The sequence below is a fragment of the Oncorhynchus gorbuscha genome, linkage group LG13 (genome assembly GCF_021184085.1).
Source record: "Oncorhynchus gorbuscha isolate QuinsamMale2020 ecotype Even-year linkage group LG13, OgorEven_v1.0, whole genome shotgun sequence".
NCBI lineage: Eukaryota > Metazoa > Chordata > Actinopteri > Salmoniformes > Salmonidae > Oncorhynchus > Oncorhynchus gorbuscha.
Window position 1 is genome coordinate 69,608,524 of NC_060185.1, and position 17,478 is coordinate 69,626,001.

The 17,478-nt window shown below is 42.7% G+C and overlaps 3 protein-coding genes across 13 annotated transcripts in view; 2 read left to right on the plus strand and 1 right to left on the minus strand.

The window, feature by feature from the left end:
• Positions 1-3,936, plus strand: part of LOC123993433 (catenin delta-1-like) — a 37,947-nt gene extending 34,011 nt beyond the window's left edge. For all 11 annotated transcript variants that reach the window (XM_046295574.1, XM_046295579.1, XM_046295578.1 and 8 more), the window contains one exon: positions 2,116-3,936. Coding sequence is in view for 1 of the 11 variants with exons in the window: in XM_046295579.1 (XP_046151535.1) it covers positions 2,116-2,124 (9 nt within the window). In the remaining 10 variants the exon portion in view is untranslated. The remainder of the gene's footprint in view (positions 1-2,115) is intronic.
• A 6,325-nt stretch (positions 3,937-10,261) lies between these two features.
• On the minus strand, positions 10,262-12,713 carry LOC123994087 (beta-crystallin A1-2-like). The gene is made up of 6 exons (XM_046296586.1): positions 12,636-12,713; positions 11,875-11,957; positions 11,637-11,755; positions 11,307-11,448; positions 10,986-11,128; positions 10,262-10,852 (listed from the first exon to the last, which is right to left on the minus strand). The coding sequence occupies exons 2-6, from the start codon at positions 11,947-11,949 to the stop codon at positions 10,705-10,707; spliced, it is 627 nt and encodes a 208-aa protein (XP_046152542.1). The 5' UTR covers positions 11,950-11,957; positions 12,636-12,713; the 3' UTR covers positions 10,262-10,704.
• A 1,427-nt stretch (positions 12,714-14,140) lies between these two features.
• Positions 14,141-16,477, plus strand: LOC123994088 (beta-crystallin B1-like). The gene is made up of 6 exons (XM_046296587.1): positions 14,141-14,214; positions 14,562-14,656; positions 14,792-14,910; positions 15,097-15,229; positions 15,453-15,595; positions 15,762-16,477. Exons 2-6 carry the CDS (start codon positions 14,567-14,569, stop codon positions 15,931-15,933), a joined length of 657 nt encoding a protein of 218 aa, XP_046152543.1. The 5' UTR covers positions 14,141-14,214; positions 14,562-14,566; the 3' UTR covers positions 15,934-16,477.
• Positions 16,478-17,478: the final 1,001 nt, after the last annotated feature.

The window sequence follows — 17,478 nt, forward strand, 5'->3', positions numbered from 1 at the left end:
TTCATGCGTGTAGCAATGTTTTTTTTTTTTTGGACAGCAGTGGCTTCTGTGGTGTTCTCCCATGAACACCATTCTTGTTTAGTGTTTTACGTATTGTAGACTCGTCAACAGAGATGTTAGCATGTTCCAGAGATTTCTGTATGTCTCTAGCTGACACTCTAGGATTCTTCTTAACCTCATTGAGCATTCTGCGCTGTGCTCTTGCCGTCATCTTTGCAGGACGGCCACTACTATGGAGAGTAGCAACAGTGCTGAACTTTCTCCATTTACAGACAATTTGGCTTACCCTGGACTGATGAACATGAAGGCTTTTAGAGATACTTTTGTAACCCTTTCCAGCTTTATGCAAGTCAACAATTCTTAATCTTAGGTCTTCTGAGATCTCTTGATCGCGGCATGATTCACATCAGCCAATGCTTCTTGTGAATAGCAAACTCCAATTGTGAGTTTTTTTTTAAATAGGGCAGCTCTAAACAACGTCTCCAAATGAGCTTTTGGGGAAGTCATTAATTAGCCTAGGGGTTTACATACTTTTTCCAACCTACACTGTGAATGTTTAAATGATCTATTCAATAGACAAGACAAATACAATCATTTGGGTTATTAGTTTAAGCACACTGTCTATTGTTGTGACTTAGATGATCACAGATCAAATTGGATGACCAATTTATGCAGAAATCCAGGTAATTCCAAAGGGTTCAGATACCTTTACTTGACACTAGATATTACACACACGTTGAACAAAAATATAACATAAGATTTAAAGTGTTGGTTTCATAAGCTGAAATACAAGATCCCCAAAATGTTCCATATTCACAGATGTGTGCACCAAATTTGAGAGAAATCATGTTTACTTCCCTATCATTGACCATTTCTCCTTTGCCAAGATAATCCATCCACCTGACAGGTGTGGCATATCAAGAAGCTGATTAAACCGCATGATCATTACACAGGTGTACCTTGTGCTGGGGACAATAAGGCCTCTCTAAAATGTGTGGTGTTGTCACACACAATGCCACATGTCTCCAGTTGAGGGAGCGTACAATTCGCATCCTGACTGCAAGGATGTCCACCAGAACTGTTTCCAGAGAATTTAATGTTCATTTCTCTACCATAACCTCACAACCGCAGCTGATGAAACTGAGTATTTCTGTCTGTAATAAAGCTCTCCTGTGGGGAGAAACTCATTCTGATTGGCTGGATGCACCCCTGCTTAGTCATGAGAAATCCATAGGTTAGGTCATAATGAATTTATTTAAATTGACTGATGAACGAACTCAGATTCTTTGAAATTGTTGCATGTTGTGTTTATTTTTGTTTTGTGTGTATGTATATATGTGTGTATATATCTCGATGTACAAGACCTTAGGAACACCTTCTCTTTCATGAGCCTGACCAGGTGAGTTATGATGTCCCTTATTGATGTCACCTGTTAAATCCACTTTGACCAGTGTAATTTAAGTGGAGGAGACTGGTTAAAGAAGGATTTTAAGCCTTGAGACATGGATTGTGTATTGGTGAATGGGCAAGACAAAATATTAAAGTGCCTTTGAACAGGGTATGGCAGTAGGTTCCAGGCACACTGGTTTGAGTGTCAAGAACTGCAACACTGCTGGGTTTTTCACGCTCAACTGTTGCCTGTGTATCAAGAATGGTCCACCACCCAAAGGATAGCCAGCCAACTTGAAAACTGTGGGAAGCATTGGAGTCAACAAGGGCAACTATCCCTGTGGAACGCTTTTGACACCTTGTTGAGTCCATGCCCTGACGAATTGATGCTTTTCTGAGGGCAAAAGGGGGAGGTGGAATTCCATATTAGGAAGGTGTTCTTAACGTTTTGTACACTCAGTGTATACTATTTAGCGCAATGATAAATACAGGGGAAACATTGAATACCCAAGAGGCTTTCACACTGGTATGCTATGTGGACTTGTGTATTACGCTGTATCATATACCTAAACAATATACCGTAGGCACTTGCATTTTGGCATATTGTGTATACTCACATACTTGCACCACAGAGTACACTTCAGTGTACTGTTTGCATTTTACTCTTTGAAGTATAAACACATGCACTCATCAAATGTATTGCCTATCATTCTCTTCTCCCTCCAGAAAAACTGATAGTGTGCATCACCCAGAGTGAGCTGCCCATGCCCTACCACTGCTACTGAGGAGAGACCCACAGACTTGCTCTCATCCCCCTCTTTCGCTCCTTCCATCACAAGTCTGTGGTTATGAAGATGAGGGCTGGGATCCAAAGAAAGCAGTTGTGTTGCAATCAGAAATCTAACACTCAAACTGACACCACACACACATACACACGGATCATAGTAGCATCAGAAATATATCTAAATTTTTTATTGATATTCCCTTTTTCAAGGCAATCTTTGTTTGACAATCATTGTTTATTTCTGTTTCTATGGTTACTTACATCCAACATTTGGCTCAGTGAGCGTTCCCTGTCGTTCGTTAGATTTATCGTCCTCATACTCATCCATGTGTGTTGTCGTGAATCAGATTGCTGCCATCACCTGCATCCTGAGATGAATTTATTTTTAAATATCTGTAGGGTATGTATATAAAAAGAGGACATGTTTGATTGGTAAGGGAGGTGTTTGCCTTCAAGGTTGATTTTAATTTAAATAGTGCCCAGATTGGGATTGGTGCGTGGGAAGTGACTGGTGAACCAATGGGGCTCGGCCTCATAGATTCAGAATGTTTCTATAGGAGTTATTTTAATCTCTTCTAGTTATCTTCGTCTGGTCGGTTTTGGGTTAGTTGGGAGAGTTTAAGGTCTGTGTTTGTGTGTGAGTGCCATACAGGAGATCTGTGTGAGATGGATGTGTGTGAGAGCTTCGTTAACGAACAAACCCCATATGACCGTTTATTTTAAAAGATTTCATTTTGTGCTTTCATGTGTTTTTCTACTCCTGTGGCAAATATTTATTTTATTTGTCTGTTCTTTTCAATTGTGGCTTTTACAGATTTACCAACTGCATCTTTTGTTGAGTAATGACCTTATATTTTTTTCTTCCCGTGTCTGTTTCCCCTAATGTAAAGATATGACCGTTAGACTGCCGTCTTACCCTCCTGAAATGTTAACTATGGCTGTGTGGATTTAGCTTCTGCTGTGCAGGTAGCTGGAATACTACAGTTCACACACTGTTAAAAAGCACCACAGCTCTTAGTCCTACATTGCCCATACACTAGATAATGTTCCAACACTAAACTACAACACTCGGAATTCATTCCCCACACTACTATACAGAACCCCACTACAGACCTGGGGCTTATTCAATCGGATGGGTTGTTAGAAATGTATTGCATAGAACTCACATGATTCTTTATTCTGCATGTTAGACATTATTAGTGTCTGTTTTAATAAAAGACAGTTCTCTGAACCACCTATAACGCTAATCGCACAGTCAGTACTTACTGTTACACCGGACAGAGCAATGTGCCGCTGATATGGACCAATGACAATGGTTGAAAAGGAGAATGGGGTTGGTCTTCTCTATAAATGACATTTGTTACGTATTCAGAGTATTGGTTTCCTCAGAGGTGACTCGGGTGTAGACACAGCGGGATCAGGCTAAGGGGAAAACACTAAAAGCACATTTTGGTATAGAAGATCTGTTCTTTGTGCTTTGACTTAATTTTGTGCCTGTGTTTTTAATATTTTGTTTTCTGATTTGGGAATGGTTGTTGAGTGATGGGTGAAGCATATGCAACCTGTTATAGTTTTTATTCAGTTTTTACCACTTTCTTTGAATGGCAAGAGACCAATTCCACATGCATAATTTCTTGTTATTATTGCTTATTCATGTACAATGATGATGAACATACCTGCCTTGGCTCTGAAAAGTTTCTTTTTCACTAAGAATATGTAACTGGCAATACTGTTTTATAAAATAAAGATCTTTTCTCAGACCAGATTAGATTTGTGTGCATGTGTAACAGCTAGAGATGAACTTGGGATAAACACGTCTAATTAAAGGAGTACTCTGTAGTTTGTTTGGGTAACCAGACACCCTAACTCAAACACACACATTCACGCCTTAATAACCATGAAGGCTTGAGCTAGGGGTGGTCTGCTCAGTCTTGTGCCCCACTCACAGTTAATATGCATCCACTACATTTGAGATGCATGAAAGGTGTTTCTACCCCTCTGCATTTTGAGTCTACTCCTTTGCCAGTAAGTCCTAGACATTGCTGAATGTGACCTAACAGGCTAACGTGACCCTGGGGAACATTTTGACCACTGATGAAATTTGAGTGTTCAATATGTGCTCAGCCTTTGACTCATGTCTCATGCTGTGAGACGATACCAGAGTGGATGTGACCAATGAACATGAGCGCTTTTAAAGTGTCTCAATGTCCCCTCGTAAACCCTTATCAGTATTCCAGACATCTCTTTTCCTTACAGCTTATGCAGTTTAACTACAGCTGTAGGATGGATCATGAAGCCTCAAGTGTGTGTGAGTGCACTGGCAGACGTACGTACCATTAGGCGGAGGGGGCCTCGTGAGCTGGGCATAGAACCTTTCTCAGCTCGAGCCCCTTAATCTGTTTAAAATAGAGATGTTGTTTTAACATGGGCTGTGTCTCGAAAAATGAATGGAAGTGAATAGGGCATTTCCCCGTCAAAGGTATACAGCTAATTCCATGGCATAATAAAAATATTCTGCGCTTATATCTCGGGTATAGGACACTTCTAAACACTTCCTTTTGACTAGCTGTAAGGCCAAAATCAATGTTTAATTACTATGTTTTTTAATATACCGACATGGGTCCTAAAATTATTCTTCCCCCTAGGGCCTCCAAATCATTAGGTCTGCCCCTGTATGAGCGTACGAGGGCGAATAAGTGTTGTTAGTGTGTGTACGGTATGCATGTAGCCTGTGTCTCTTCCTAAATTTGAGGGCACTTAATACAGCAGATTCTCTCTCCTTGCTCCCCTGTTGCACACTCTCCTGTCACTTGGTACTAGAGCTATTTAAAGATGCCACTCTCCTTCATTTGCTCTCTCAATCATGCGCAGTGTCATGTTTCTCCAGAATCCACACAGCAGGGCAGGAGAAGGAAAACTAAAGAGCAGATTGAGAAAGAGGGAACACCACCTGCTCCAGATGGCATGTTAGTAAGGATTTAAACATGTTGACTTCAGACCCATGAAGATTCAAGTCTTCAAGTCAAACTTGGAGCAAAGAGCAAAACCTTACCAGCCATGGACTATTGACAAGCACTGGGGGTAACTAGTGTCTGTGTGAGAGAGCAACAGCCACTGAGCACAGGAAGTGTGTGGTGCAAGAGATTAGTGACTCGAACTACAGAATGTTCTTTGCATTTATTTTTTCCATGGATGATTAGCCTAACTGGAGACATCACAGGCTAAAAATAACTTAAATATTGAAAGCTTTTTGCATCACTCTTCATTCTACTACTCCACTATGGATAACCTCTCTTCCCCGTCTTCCAACACGCAGGATGGTTCACCCACCATGTTCCCAGACTCGTCTCGCCGCACCACTCACACTGGTAACCAAGGTGGGTTGGGATCGTTGGTATATGAGGTGGGGGTCGTGTGGGCTCACCTGCGGCCGCTCATACCGTTCTTTCTGATCAGTGCAATGGTCGTGGCAATCATCTACCTGATCCAGCACATTATCTACTCTGGGCCATTCACCGATCCACTCTTCTTTGAGAAATTCGAGGAACGTTGGCCGAGACCCAAACCGCACAAGGATACCTCACCCTCAAACCCAGTCCTTTTCACTGACCCTATGGAATACGCTGGGAATGGAACCCTTTGAACTTGAGTTGTGGAATTCGGATGAATTCTGCCTGTGCCATAGGATTCTATTTGAAGGTGGATCAAAGGTTTTTAGAATCTCCCTGTGGAATTTGCGGTGAAGTTCATTATCAGATCATGATTAGATCTGCATGTGACTCCCAGGGGCTTCTGTCTTTGACTCAATTGTGTCCCTATGTCTGTTCTATTCAACAGCCTCTTGGGCTATGTATATATAATGTGCAGATTATGAGAACCTGGAGTCTGGACCATTACTAGGCTATAATTAGTCTACAATGCTCTAATGTCTTAATCTAGATTTATTAGCCCTGTATAACTGTGTCTGTCAGTGACGGTGAATGTATTTAATGGTTTAAATTCCAGTAGGTCTGGCCTAGATCTACAGTTAATTGTTTTAGATTAATACAATCGTAATTTGGGAGAAAAATGCAAATTGAGGGGGAATAAAGTTTTGGTTTAACAAAAAAAATGTACTCGTCTGTACAGTTTACAGTCCAGTACACACTACACAAATAAAGAATTTTCATAGACCGTATGGATTTTCTCTACAGATGCATTTGTGGCAACCCATTTAGCAGTGTTGCCAGGTCAAGCTAAAATTTGTAATCCAATGACTACTCAAAACCCACCCAAAAGGCCTGAACTTGCCCAACTTTTTTTTCAGCAGCTAGAGGGGTTTGTCATTATGGAGACAACTATTGGATAAATGTGCAATCTAAATACTTATGGTCAAATTGCTTTTCTGCATGTTTCCCTTTTTATTGGTTCATCACATTAAATTATTTAATCTGAACTATTGAAATGATTGATAGTGAATGGTTAAGAGGAATGTTTTTTTTCCAGAAAACATTCTTGTGAAATGGTGTTAACACAATGTTAATCATTGTGAAATAGTGTTAATACAAGTCACATTGCTCTAAAATAATTGTATTCCTTTAAACTGGAGAATGAAAAACTAAAATCCCCAACAGTTTGCTTTTGGGATTTTATTTCATAATAAATTTAAATTAATGTGCAGAGATAAGTACACCAAAACAGTAGTGCTATTTTGGTAGTAGCCATCCATCTAGGATGAAGTGATCCCCACACAAGTTGGTGCTGCTGCTGCCATTACCCATATGTTGCTCTACAGAGAGGAGAGGAACAGACAGATAGTGCTGGGTTCGGCCAACCAGGAGCCCCACTACCAGGTTGAAGCCATTTCTTGGACTTTATGGGACACTCAGAAACATGGTTCCTGCCAGTGAGGGGCCAAAGGAGGTACATGTTGGTGATCCCCATAGAAGTTGCAGTTGCTTCTTGGTTGTGACGTCTGTACTTTCATCAATAATCAACGAGTAAGACTCGTTCACAATTTTATTTATTAGTTCCTCATGCACTGCGGGCCCTGTAACTTCATTCATGAGCGCTGTGCATTTTGTTCTGGGGAAATTGATTCCTTTCTTTGCAATGTCTTCAATGCATCCCATGTGATCTAGTTGCAATGATGGAGTGGCATGCAAAATGTGCAGCGATCTGTAAGGATGATTGTTTAACTGTTATTCTCATACAAATGTAGTTCCCGAATCAAACAATGTTCTTGCATTAGAAAATGGAGCAGCATTTCTCTTGTTTCTCCGTTTGTGAATGAGAAATAAGATCGGCGTGGTGGGCTCGCATTTTTCATCTGCAATAGCTACAACCTTTTCTGTCATCTCCCACGATGCTAATACATTACATTATACCCCTTTCTATTTCCTAGTTTTTGCAAAATGTTCGCCCATTTACCTGGCATTCTGACAGTAGAATCGTGTCTAGACAGCAAACTAGCGTGTTAAATATGTTAGTCTGCGAGCTACGTACTCAAGATAGAAAGCACATTGATGGATCCTCTTTCTTAAACTGTTGGACGTAATGGATGTCTCTTCCTTGCTGTAATGATTGGTAGGATTTATAGAATTATAAAGCTAGCTAGCTAGTGCTGCTGTTCCTTGTTGAATCTCACGTCACTTGTCATGATGTGCGCCCGCGCTGTTAACCCTGACTGACGTGGCTCCGCTGAGCTGCAGCATACTCAACAGTACCACATACTCCATGTGATAAATATATTTTCCAAAGCATCTGGTCTTTGCCTAAACCTTAATAAGTGTGAATTATTTGCTGTTAAAGACTGTGTGATACCCTCTATATGCAATATTCCAGTCAAGGAAAAAGTAACATACCTTGGGATTACCATATATCCAAGGATCAACAGGAGAGATGCTCATTATATTTTATACCTATTATTGAAAGAAGAAAAAAAAGAAGTTGAAACATTGGATGCAGAGGGATTTATCCTTGAAAGATCGAGTGTTGCTTTCTAAAACTGAAGGTATCTCCAGATGTATTTATGCAGCCCAGTCCCTATATCATACACATTATATTAGGAAATCTGTCGTTATGAACTCACATGAATATGGTGGTCTCCATTTGTTTTGATTTTCCTACTTTGAATAATAGTTTTAAGATAAATTGGGCTAAACATGTTTTAACGATTCCAACTTCAAATTGGAATTTCATCCCTCATATCTTCTCCCGTTTTGGTGGCCTCAATTTTATGTTACTTTGTAACTATAACATTGACAAGATTCCTGCAACATTATCTGCTTTTCATAGACAAGTATTCTTAGCGTGGTCGTTAATATTTATACATTATTTCCCCCCCCCCCCTGCATAGGTATTTCATTTGGAATAATAAGGACATTTTGTATAGAAACAAGTATTTTTTTTTAAAGAACTGGTGTCCTGAGTCAACCTTTTAATGCAGGATTGTTACTCAATTATGAGTATTATTTTTTTATGTCGTTACAATATTCCTGTAACACATAGAGAGTTCGCCATAGTCTTCGATGCTATTCCATCTGGAACTCTCATGTTATTTAGAGGTGTGGCCAGACCTCACCTTCTTGACCTACCCTCGCTTAATCCAATGGGGAAATTATGTTTCTCCTTTCTCCCTCAGAAGAGCAGATCTATACGTGCTTTATTTCAAAGGGATATTGTATCCATACCTTATGTCACAAGTTACTGGAATACATTGGTCACTAATATCTGTTGGGAAAAAGTCTGGTTGTCGAAGAGGTCGAAGAGGTCTCTTTCAGAATGATCCATAAGTAGAACCCTGCGAATCATTACCTGAAGAAACTCAAAAAATACATTAACATTGATTGTACTTTTTGTGTTGAGCATCCAGAAACAGTTTCACATTTATTTTGGCATTGTCTACATGTAAAACAATTATGGAAAGATATTCACAGTTTTACAATTGTTAATATTCTTGATGACTTTTGTTTTTTTATGGGAGAATGTGCTGCTCGTGTAACAGTATAATTTTAAACCGTCCCCTCGCCCATACCCGGGCGCGCAGGGACCTTCTGCACACATCGACAACAGTCACCCACGAAGCATCGTTACCCATCGCTCCACAAAAGCCGCAGCCCTTGCACAGCAAGGGGAACTACTACATCAAGGTCTCAGAGCAAGTGACGTAACCGATTGAAACGCTATCTAGCGCGCACCGCTAACTAAGCTAGCCGTTTCACATCCGTTACACTCACCCCCCTTTTGACCTTCCTCCTTTTTTCCCGCAGCAACCAGTAATCCGGGTCACGGCACCAATGTAACAGTATAATTTTAAACCGTCCCCTCGCCCATACCCGTGCGCAAACCAGGGACCTTCTGCACACATCGACAACAGTCACCCACGAAGCATCGTTACCCATCGCTCCACAAAAGCCGCGGCCCTTGCAGAGCAAGGGGAACTACTACTTCAAGGTCCCAGAGCAAGTGACGTAACCGATTGAAACGCTATTTAGCGAGCACCGCTAACTAAGCTAGCCGTTTCACATCCGTTACACTCGGATTTCCTTAACCATAATAAAGATAAAGAAAAACTATTGTACCTCAAATCTAATTGTGCTAATGGCAAAATTTCAAATTCATAAATGTAAATTCACTAATAAAAAAAACACTATTCCATGTTTTCTATAAGGAATTCGAGCAGTACATTAAGACCATTCAACATTCTTCGAATAAGAAAGCTGTTAAAACAATCAATATGTGAATAATTTTGCACGCCCAATTTTTCAGTTTTTGATTTGTTAAAAAAGTTTGAAATATCTAATAAATGTCGTTCCACTTCATGATTGTGTCCCACTTGTTGTTGATTCTTCACAATAAAATCCAGTTTTACATCTTTATGTTTGAAGCCTGAAATGTGGCAAAAGGTCGCAAAGTTCAAGGGGGCCGAATACTTTCGCAAGTCACTGTATGTTTATCAGAGGGTTTGACATGCAGTGTACAAGCGGCTTATTACATTGGACCCAAATAGCACATCTTGAGACGCTGCTATGTTGAATCCCATATGGTATTTATTATAGATTATCCTACACACACACACCGCATAATGATAGGACAGGCCTGAGCGACTGAAGTGAACATGAGTTTATTAGTTAACCTTTTGTTCAACCTCCTACACACATCACATTAAGGCTGCACTACGGTGGTGGCCATCTTGAAACTGGTGCCTGTTGATGCGTTGACCTCTGGTTCGAGCAGGATGTGTGGCTCCCTGCTCAGCCCAGGTGACCTGGACAGGGGTTCAGTTAGTACAGGGCAGGTGTGTGTCTGTGTGTGGGTGCTCTACCCTGATAAAAAATAAACTGGTTTATGTCAGTCATGTCAGTGTGTGTGTGTTCTTGTGCTTTACCGGTGCAATATAGTCTCATCGTACCTCGGAGCGGCTGTGTGTGTCAGTGTTATGTGGTGAGTCAGTAGTTAGGGGCAGCTGGTCTTCCATTGGGGGGGTAAGGGGTAGAGCAGCATCTGGGCTGGGGATTGCGGTTCTTGGGCCTCTCAGCCTCTAGCCCCTCTTAATGCTGGATACGGCGGATAGACTGGATCTGGGGGGTCTGGGAGTGGGAGCCCCAGTTCTTCCAGTGCTGGTAGTCTCCACTGTGTCTCTCACACTCCATGATGTACTGCTGGCCCCTGTAGCCGGGGTACTGGTAGCACACAAAGCTGGGGGATAGCGATAGGGGATATTAATTTAACACTGAGGTTTAGTATATCGATCGTGTGTGCAAAGTATTAAACCACAGCTGTTTGCTAACACGTAGCGTGTGTGTGTAGTGAATAATAGAGGTTAACTTACGCGCCACACTGCACGTGCATGGAGCCGACCTCGGGCATGGACCAGCCCATAGCCTGCAGGGAGGGGTAGTCGTCACACAGCTCAACACTGCGGCCCATGAAGTTCTCTCTCTCAAAGATCATCATACGACTGCTCATGTGGGACTGAGAAAAATAGATGAAGGTTACTTATACACACACACAAATATGACCATATTCCAAGAATTTGGGAGTTTCTCAAGGAAGGCCTTAATAGAATGTATCCGTTTGGCAGACATAAAAAAACTGCATTGATTCTCTTTCACATCTCCTCTTTCTCTATCTCACACACTGTGGTACTCACAGCACAGTAGATGGGACGCAGGGACATGAGGCGCTCCACGTGGTAGGACAGGGAACCGCTGTAGGCGTCCCAGTGGGGGTACTCTCCTCTCTCCAGGATGAACTGCTGGCCCTGGAAGTCATGGTGCTCAAAGCCCACCCAGCTACAGGGGGTTGGGGGGGATATTTTACACGTTGAACTGTCATCTTATACACCCACATTGAACCAGCCACTATAAACAAAATAACTTGCTCATCCGCACAGATAGACAGATTACACACCTGGATTCCTCTGTCCATAAATACACATTCCCACTAAACAGATGGCGTAAACACACAGTGTGAAACTCACGCTCCACTCTCCACTCTGATGGAGCGGATGATGTCTAGACCACACTCGTGGATGTTGCAGCACTCAGAGGTGAACTCCTGGCACTTGCCCTGGAAGTGCTCCTGCTCGAACACAGTCACCTACAGAGAGAGATGGGTGGGTAGAGGGTGAATAAATGGAAGATGAGAAGAGGGACATTTAAGGTGACAGAGCCCATCCCACTCATGCAAAGGTATGTGGCTCCTCTAAGGTGTGTTACCTTGAAGAAAGGAGCCACGCCCATTCCCGAGTTGACAAGGGATTGCATCATTGGGGATCTAGTGGTTCTGTACATCTTTACACCTAAAAGGCAGGAGTCAAACGTTCCGTTACACAATCTCCTCAACTCTCCTACACTCTATAAGTCACCTCAACGCCAACAATCCACACAGACAGAGTAACATTCTATTATGTTTTATTACATTCTATGTTATTCTATAATCAAGGCTTCACACTGGTATTCAAGTGAACATGCCTTGGAAAACAACCTCTCTAAAATGTTTCCCGTTTAACACTTCTCCTATCCGCTATGCACTATTTGGAGAAAAAAAATGTCACTGCACAGTCTCTAATGAGTTGAATTCATACTAATGCCGATCAATTAATCTATGATAAAGCTACACGATATTGTATCTAACAAGCTCGCTCCCTGTTTTAGCCAATCGTATTAAACAAATAATACGCAACAAATCGAAATTATTGTGAACTAACGGTAAAAAATCACATCGTTTATTGTCCATCCAAGTTTGTAGGCTACACCAGAATAGGCAATATGGAGACACGGATCAGTTAAACGAGTCTATACATTATGTAGCCAATCTATGCAATGTGCACTGCAGGTTAACGTGTTGTTTCAGGGTTAGTGCTTTTTGGTGAGTTTTAAATGAATGTGTAAACGCGTCTTGAATAAGCCTGCAATGGCCTATCTGACTGACTGTCCCTATAATTTGCATTAAATGCGTTACGGAGTTGGCACCTTACCTAGTTTGGCACTTATTCGTGATGAGCTCGGTAGTGGCACGCGCCTAACGCTATCTCGCGTTGAGCTTCAAGAGATCCTGGCGCTTCAGTTTTATACGGAGTGACGAGAAGCGCCCCCCCTTCTGGAGCGCGTCCATGGCGCAGGCCTTTGGTACGCGCACAATAACCTTTTCCCACCTAAAACACTGGCCAACAGCGCGCTCCTGTTCTTTCCGGTCATTCCATCGAAACTGCGCGATACGCCAGCTCAGCATATACTATGGAACGCCAGTCCTCTCTGTGCGCAGCGTTCGGGGTTTGCCCTGAATGGGAGAGAAACAATAACGTCCCGGTCAGTTCGTGCTGGTCAGCAGTCCGGTGTGCGGCAGTCACAAAGGCCGGGATAGAGGTGGAGAATGTGGAGATTAAAGGGGCACGTGCACCGTTTGGGTAGAGAGAAAAAGTCAGTATACAAATACAAATATGTTTATAATAGAATATGGACAGGATAGAAACATGTGTTTGACATCTACATGTAATAGTATCTCCTTAGTCACTAAACACATAGGACAACACAGAGATGCCATGGGTAGCACACACAAACACACCTAAATCATGCCATCCCATCCATCCTTGAGTCATATACATGGTACCCTGCCCCCTTAAGCACACTAAAGTCCCCCCCCCCCCAAAGAAAATTGCACCACACTCCTCACACCTCAACGAAATCGTACTGACACCTTATAGACTTAACACTCTCTTAATCAAAACCCTGAGGTTTGATAATGTGAGGTCCAATAATGCATCTATTAAAAAGTATGTGTTAATTACTTGCTTCAGGCTTGAGCTCCCATTCAACTGTTTCAAAACCGATGGAGATGAGATGAGACTCAGAGAGAAGACAAGACCTGAAATGTTCTGTTTGTAATAGAAGTTGGTACTGATTGTGAGCAGGTGATTAGCGCACGTCACATGTCCTCTCATGTAAATAGTGAGCCTATTCAGTAACTATCCTTCCACCTATTCAAGCTAGATTTGAATGTTTGACCCCTTATATATTTTGACATTAGTAGGTAATGGTTTTATGTATTGTGATAGTTTGTTCTACTTTTTTTATGTATTGTTGCTGTTATTCTTTAGTTGTCTACCTTATGCACATTGAGCGTGGGAAATGTGCTCCTCAAAATGACATAGGATCAATATTATTATGATCATGAACACAGTATACGTACAGGTCTTTGTCACAGGTTATACCAGAGTGTGAAAAACGTCATTAGTTGCTTATCACAGATACTGGTACAGTGTTATCACTCAGATACTGTATCTGTTTGTGGTTAGACCCTATCATCATGTACAGTATTCCACTATCAACCCCCCTCCAATCCTTCTCAATGAACATGGTTGGTCCCCGTGGCTGCCCCCCCCCCTCTCTGGCTGTCCCTCTCTGATGATGCGGTGGTTCTATTGTCTCGTGGTTCTGACCTCAGCAGGTTTGTTTCTCTGTCTCTAATCCTCCTCCTCTGGGCGCCAGCATATAAAAGGGCGGGGCGCACTCTGAGTCACAAACACTCTCTGAGTGAGGCAGATCACACACACACAGGTAAGAGCGGCAGACACGCATGACACACATGCTGGCACCTGCATACACAGGTAAAGGGAGGAGGGGGAGAAAGAGGAGTAGCAGCTGTTCAGCAGCAGTCTGACTTTGAAATCAGTAATTAGAAGTCGCTATAATAATACATGTAACATTCATATTGTACATCACTATATTACACATGTAGACTGCAGCCCCAAGCCCAAATACCACTCTTCCCCTGATAGCATCCATTCACTCCATCTTCATCCCGTATTGTATTTCCATACATTATATGTATTCCCAACACCTTGGATGTGTTTTCTTGACTGTTTTGAGACTGTTTCATTCTCATCCCTCTCTCTCCCTTCCAGTCATCATGTCCAGTGATAAGTCCAAGGCTGCTTCCCAGACCGACGGGAAGGCTGCTCAGAGCAAGAAGTCTGAGATGGGCATGATGTCCTACAAGGCAAGTAGTCCTCAACTAACAGGACGTCTCCTGGCTCCAATCTAATGGAATATCATCGGCTCACTGATACAGCCAGACACTATCTGTGTTGATGATGTACTTATGTCTGTTTCTCTTTCTCTGTTTGCCCCTCAGATGTTTGTGTTCGACCAGGAGAACTTCCAGGGTCGCATGGTCGAGATCAGCAACGAGTGCATGAACGTGTGTGAGATGGGCATGGACCGCGTCCGCTCCCTCCGCGTTGAGTGTGGACCGTAAGTCAACCTCTCCAATTTTTTAAACTATATATTAGTGTCTATTCATATCCTGCTATCCCTGTAGATTTGTAGGATAATGGTAGATGTAGCAGTATCATTTACAGTAAAAATAAAAATAAATCAGAATTAGATATGTCAACACAGCTGTATAATAAAGTAATGCTGCCTTTCTATCCTGTATAGCTTTGTGGGCTTCGAGCAGATGAACTTCTGTGGCGAACACTACATTCTGGAGAAGGGAGAGTTCCCCCGTTGGGACTCTTGGAGCAACTGCCAGAAGAATGACTACCTGTTGTCCTTCAGGCCCGTCCGCATGGTGGGGACACTCCTCTCATCTTTCACCATCTCTCTCTGTCATCTGTTCTCTAATTTTTCTCACTTATAACATCCTCTCTCTTTGTGACTTGCTACCTACCCCCTGATCTCTCACTCTGTCTTTCTTTACTCTCTCTCCATTTTTGTCTCTCTCCTGTACATTTCTCTCCTTCTGAACATCTCCCTCATTCTCACACACCTCTCTCCTTTCCCCTCTCTTTCAGGACCCCGAGAAGCACAAGATCTGCCTGTACGAGGTTGGGGAATTCAAGGGCCGTAAGATGGAGATCATGGACGATGACGTTCCGTCTCTGTTCTCCTACGGCTTCACCGACAGGGTCGGCAGCATAATGGTCAGCTGTGGAACGTAAGTGTTGCTATAGAGATGGAAAAAGGAATTGACAGAGTTAAACTCACAACTAAGAACACATAGATCTAGAATGTAAAGATTGTAGGAGAACGGCTGATATTTTAGTGACATACGTAGTGACTTGCCTAGTGACATAATTTGGTCTTCTCCTTTTTCCCCTCAGCTGGGTGGGCTACCAGTTCCCCGGATACCGTGGCTCCCAGTACCTTCTGGAGAAGGGCGAGTTCAAACACTTCAACGAGTACGGCGCCCGTCACCCCCAGTTCCAGTCCGTGAGGCGTATCCGCGACATGCAGTGGCACCAGCAGGGATGCTACACCATGGCCAGCAAGTGAGGCTCAGGGAAGGAGAGAAAGAGAAAGAGCGGAAGAGAGGGAGAGGGGCGGAGGAAGAGAGAGAGGGGGAGAGATGTCTGAGGCCTTGCCGAACCCCTGGCTGAAGCTTACCATCTGAAACAGCAAGGGAGAGTGGTGACATTAAAAATCCCCCACTCCTTGAAACCTCAATTGAAGGACCACCTGGCTACAGAACACCTGAAAATCAGACAACCCCTCCATCACTCTCTCTCTACTCTTCTCTTTCTCTCCTGTGATCCGACCTTAGCTCTTCCTTCCTTCACCCCCCCCCCCTCCCTCCTACACCCCCCCCTTCCTTTTTCGTCCCCCATTCCTTTCCCCTGCAGTCCATTGCAGCACCAAAGAGGGAACGAGAAATATCTTGCTGTTTTACACATGATTCTCGGCTCAGGGTATGATGCACCATGGGAAAAGAAGTTTCAATATCCACCCCCCACTTTCTAAACCTGTGTATCGCACACCCTCTCTGCTGTACAGAATCCTGGCCAACTTTTCAATAAAAATGAAAATCTTGATTTCAAAACGTTGTCTTTGCATTGTGACCGATAACCCTCATGACCAAGATGACACTGTATAAATAAAAGTGCTATAACAGGTCATAACATGAAAATCATATCAGTACAGACTAGTCAATCTTGATGAAAAGGTAATCAAAATACACATATCGATAGGAGAATATGAAGTCAGAGTTGAGCACTGCAGATAATTTCCAAAGCCACCCTTAACCTTGATGACAGCTTTGCACACTCTTGGCATTCTCTCAACCAGCTTCATGAGGAATGCTTTTCCAAACGTCTTGAAGGAGTTCCCACATATGCTGAGCACTTGTTGGTTACTTTTCCTTCACTCTGTGGTCCAACTCATCCCAAACCATCTCAATTGGATTGTGAAGGCCAGGTCATCTAATGCAGCACTCCATCACTCTCCTTCTTGGTCAAATAGACCTTACACAGCCTGGAGGTGTGTTTTAGGTCATTGTCCTGTTGAAAAACATGATAGTCCCACTAAGTGCAAATCAGATGGGATGGCGTATCACTGCAGAATGCTTTGCTAGCCATGCTGGTTAAGTGTGCTTTGAATTCTAAATAACTCACTGACCAAGTCACCAGCAAAGTACCCCCACACCATCACACCTCCTCCATGCTTCACGGTGGGAATAACACATGCGGATATCATCTATTCACCTACTCTGCTTCTCATAAAGACATAACGGTTGGAACCAAAAATGTGGACTCATCCGACCAAAGGACAGATTTCCACCGGTCTAATGTCCATTGCTCGTGTTTCTTGGCCCAAACAAGACTCTTCTTCTTATTGGTGTCCTTTAGTAGTTATGTATTTGCAGCAATTTGACCATGAAGGCCTAATTCACGCAGTCTCCTCTGAATAGTTGATGTTGAGATGTGTCTGTTACTTGAACTCTATGAAGCATTTATTTGGGCTGCATTCTGAGGTGCAGTTAACTCTAATGAACTTATCCTCTGCAGCAGAGGTAACTCTGGGTCTTCCTTTCCTGTGGCAGTC